Source organism: Lucilia cuprina, chromosome 3, assembly GCF_022045245.1.
Source record: "Lucilia cuprina isolate Lc7/37 chromosome 3, ASM2204524v1, whole genome shotgun sequence".
In the NCBI taxonomy this organism is placed as follows: domain Eukaryota; kingdom Metazoa; phylum Arthropoda; class Insecta; order Diptera; family Calliphoridae; genus Lucilia; species Lucilia cuprina.
The window spans coordinates 5205683-5209865 of NC_060951.1; the positions used below are offsets into that span (position 1 = coordinate 5205683).

A 4183-nucleotide genomic window follows, 5' to 3' on the forward strand; every position below is an offset into this window, starting at 1 on the left:
CAGGCTGAGTGCCATAGTTTGGCACAATTATGCAATTTAGATCCATCATTATCCCGATCCAATGTGGTAAATTTCTTACCCACTTGTTCGCTTAAAGCATCTCCAGCCGAACCAACATAAGAACCCAAATCTTTAAGTTCGTATAAGTCCGCTTCAGAGCCCACTATAAAATTATCATATTTAGCATAAGCTATATGTTTATCATGATCGCCTAGTATGATCAAAAGTTCTTGAGGTCCTTTCGTTTTGATTAGTTGATGTAATGGCTCTAAACCCATAAAGAATTCTTTGTGTTTATCGCCGAAACCCTGCTGATAATCCGACCAATTGCGATAGAAGTTCTCAGTACCATCTAGACGTCTTTGTATTGGGGTCCAACCATTGAAAACATAAGAAAGATCGACGGAACATTTCGATTTTTCTTCATCTCCATACCAGCTTTCAAATGCCTCCAATTGCCAAAGTAATTTTTCATTTTCATATTTGTCCACTACTTGGGCTTTAATGTTTTTCAGCTGATTTCTAATGGAATCCACATTATGTACTAAATTACTAGAGCTGATGGTCTCATCACTGCTGCCAACATCTTTTTCAGCTTTTGCAAGTTGAATTAATAGAAATAATAAAATTAGAAGAGCAAAAATTTTGTATTGCATTATTTTCGAGACCTTTTAGTTTGAGTTCTATTTAACAAATGAATCATTTGCAATTTATTTGTTTATTTATTATCAATTTTATTATTGTTATTATTTATGTGTTAAAGTGTTTTTTGAATTCTTGGTATTCAATGAATTATCTCTGCAGGTTAAAAGGTGACAGATTTTACTTTACAGCTGGGTTTCCTGAGAAAGAGATATTAAACCATTTCTATATTTCGTAGGAATCTTGATAATTATAGAATATAGTTTAGTAAGCACTCTAGTATGTAGTCTACTTTATTATTTAGTGTAAAGTCTAGCATGTAGTCTGGTTTTTAGTCTAGTTTATAATCTAGTCAAAAGTCTAGTCTATAGTCTAGTGTATAGTCTATAGTCTAGTCTATAGTCTAATCTATAGTCTAGTCTATAGTTTAGTCTATAGTCTAGTCTAAAGTCTAGTCTATAGTCTAGTCTATAGTCTAGTCTATAATCTAGTCTACAGTCTAGTCTATAGTCTAGTCTATAGTCTAGTCTATAGTCTAGTCTATAGTCTACTTTATTGTTTAGTGCAAAGCCTAGCTTATAGTCTTGTTTTTAGTCTAGTTTATAATCTAGTCTAAAGTCTAGTCTATAGTCTAGTGTATAGTCTAGTTTATAGTCTAATCTATAGTCTAGTCTATAGTCTAGTCTAAAGTCAAGTCTATAGTCTAGTCTATAGTCTAGTCTATAGTCTAGTCTATAGTCTAGTCTATAGTCTAGTCTATAGTCTAGTCTATAGTCTAGTCTATAGTCTAGTCTATAGTCTAGTCTATAGTCTAGTCTATAGTCTAGTCTACAGTCTAGTCTATAGTCTAGTCTATAGTCTAGTCTATAGTCTAGTCTATAGTCTAGTCTATAGTCTAGTCTATAGTCTAGTCTATAGTCTAGTCTATAGTCTAGTCTATAGTCTAGTCTATAGTCTAGTCTATAGTCTAGTCTATAGTCTAGTCTATAGTCTAGTCTATAGTCTAGTCTATAGTCTAGTCTATAGTCTAGTCTATAGTCTAGTCTATAGTCTAGTCTATAGTCTAGTCTATAGTCTAGTCTATAGTCTAGTCTATAGTCTAGTCTATAGTCTAGTCTATAGTCTAGTCTATAGTCTAGTCTATAGTCTAGTCTATAGTCTAGTCTATAGTCAAGTCTATAGTCTAGTCTATAGTCAAGTCTATAGTTTAGTCTATAGTCTAGTCTATAGTCTAGTCTATAGTCTAGTCTATAGTCTAGTCTATAGTCTAGTCTATAGTCTAGTCAATAGTCTAGTCTATAGTCTAGTCTATAATCTAGTCTATAGTCTAGTCTATAGTCTAGTCTATAGTCTAGTCTATAGTCTAGTCTATAGTCTAGTCTATAGTCTAGTCTATGGTCTAGTCTATAGTCTAGTCTATAGTCTAGTCTATAGTCTAGTCTATAGTATAGTCTATAGTCTAGTCTATAGTCTAGTCTATAGTCTAGTCTATAGTCTAGTCTATAGTCTAGTCTATAGTCTAGTCTATAGTCTAGTCTGTAGTTTAGTCCATAGTCTAGTCTATAGTCTAGTCTATAGTCTAGTCTATAGTGTAGTCTATAGTCTAATCTATACTCTAGTCTATAGTCTAGTCTGTAGTCTAGTCTATAGCCTAATCTATAGTCTAGTCTTTAGTCTAATCTATAGTCTAGTCTATAGTCTAGTGTATATAGTCTATAGTCTAGTCTATATAGTCTATAGTCTAGTCTATAATCTAGTCTCTACTCAAGTCTATAATCTAGTCTCGAGTCTAGAGTCTATTCTATAGTGTTTGCTAAATTTATCTATAAGTCTCTAACGAAACAAGGACACGTGTCCTTAAAAATTGAAAAATATATTAAATTAAACGTAGACAAGTATTTTAGAATGCTGTTTTCATTTTTCCTTGAAATCTAGTCCTAGAATAATACACAAGAGGACGAAAGAAAACAACAATACAAAAGGCAAACCAATAAAAAATGGATTGTGTATGTAAATGTTTTAATGCACACACGAAGAAAAATGCGCGTGACACACATACTGACATAAAAATCCTTTAGCAACCTTTCTTTTCCAAATTTTATTATATTTTTTTTTGTTAGAAATACAAAAATGGTTGACACGCACGCAACATTAGTTTATGTCCTTTTTATAAAATTCTAACAATGTTTTCCCAACAAAGCATTAATTTTCCAAATGCTGAAGCTTTTCGTTCAAGGGGGTTGTTAAGCGCCTGCGTAACCTGAGTTATAGTTATTTTCTTTTTATGACCCACTGTTGGGTTAATTATTTCCAACGTTGCCAAGCACGTGCATTTAAAATCTCCAGTGTTGCGCTGTTGTTGTTTTTGTTCATTTTAAGCTTCGTTGGTGATCAGCTGATTACAAACATGGGTGTTACAGCAGCAGCACTACCAACCCTTGTCACAAAGTATTTTTCTACCTCTGTGGGTTAGCAGTTTGTTCATATGGAAATAAATTTTATTATATATATATTTTTTTAAATACGCTTTCTTGTTACTTCAGGTGTGTTTTAAATTGTATTTTATTTTCATCTAAATTCACACAGCCTTTGATTAAAAAGTGTTACAATAGATGTATTGCACTAAGGGTTGAATTTTGATTATCAAAGTTAAAAATCTTTCTTTGCATAAAATAAAAAATTATAAAATAATTTGTAAGTCTAGAGTTACATAAGATGAAAATGATGAGATTATGAAATTGTAAGTAATGGTAGAATTAAATAGAGATGATAAGGGAAATAAAACAAATCTTTTTGTAACTGTAAAAGGAGTCACTTAAATTTTTAAAAACTTTTAAAAATTTATTATTTAAGATAATGAAGTTATTTATTCGGCTCTAGTTTCTAAAGTCTAGTGTTTATTTTGGATAATAGTCTATAATTAATTGTAAGGTCTGAATTACAGTTATTTAAAGTCTGCAATATAGTATCGACTATTTTCTGCTTTACATGATTTAGTTTTAAGTATGGTCCATGGTCTATAGTGCTTTCTATAGTCTATAGTCCAGTACATATTCTACTCTATAGACCAGTCTAAGGTCCAGTATTCAGTCTAGAGTATAGCCTAACCTATAGTCTAGCTTATAGTCCAATCTATTGAGTAGTTTATAGTATATTCTATTGACTAACATACAGTCCAGTCTATGGTCTAGCATATAGTCCAGTCAAGACTATAGTCTAGTCTAATCTATAGTCTAGTCTATAGTGAATAACTTATTGTCTGCATTCTATAATCTTATCTAGCATATAGTCTATTCCAGATGCGGATACACAGTGAGAAGATAAAGTCTAATCTAGTCTATAGTCTAGTCTATATTTCAGTCTATAGTGTAGTTAATAGTCAAGTCTATAGTCTAGTCTAGAGTGTAGCCTAAAGTCTAGTCTGGAGTCTAGCCTATAGTCTAGTCTACAGTCTAGTCTACAGTCTAGTCTATAGTCTAGTCTATAGTCTAGTCTATAGTCTAGTCTATAGTCTAGTCTATAGTCTAGTCTATAGTCTAGT

General features: G+C 31.8%; 1 protein-coding gene across 1 annotated transcript in view; it reads right to left on the reverse strand.

The window, feature by feature from the left end:
• The window catches only part of LOC111685388 (fibrinogen-like protein 1), a 962-nt gene extending 259 nt beyond the window's left edge, over positions 1-703 (reverse strand). The window contains exon 1 of the mRNA XM_023447649.2: positions 1-703. This exon is cut by the window's left edge and continues 24 nt beyond it. Within this exon, the coding sequence (XP_023303417.2) occupies positions 1-656 (656 nt within the window). The 5' untranslated portion in view covers positions 657-703.
• Positions 704-4183: the final 3480 nt, after the last annotated feature.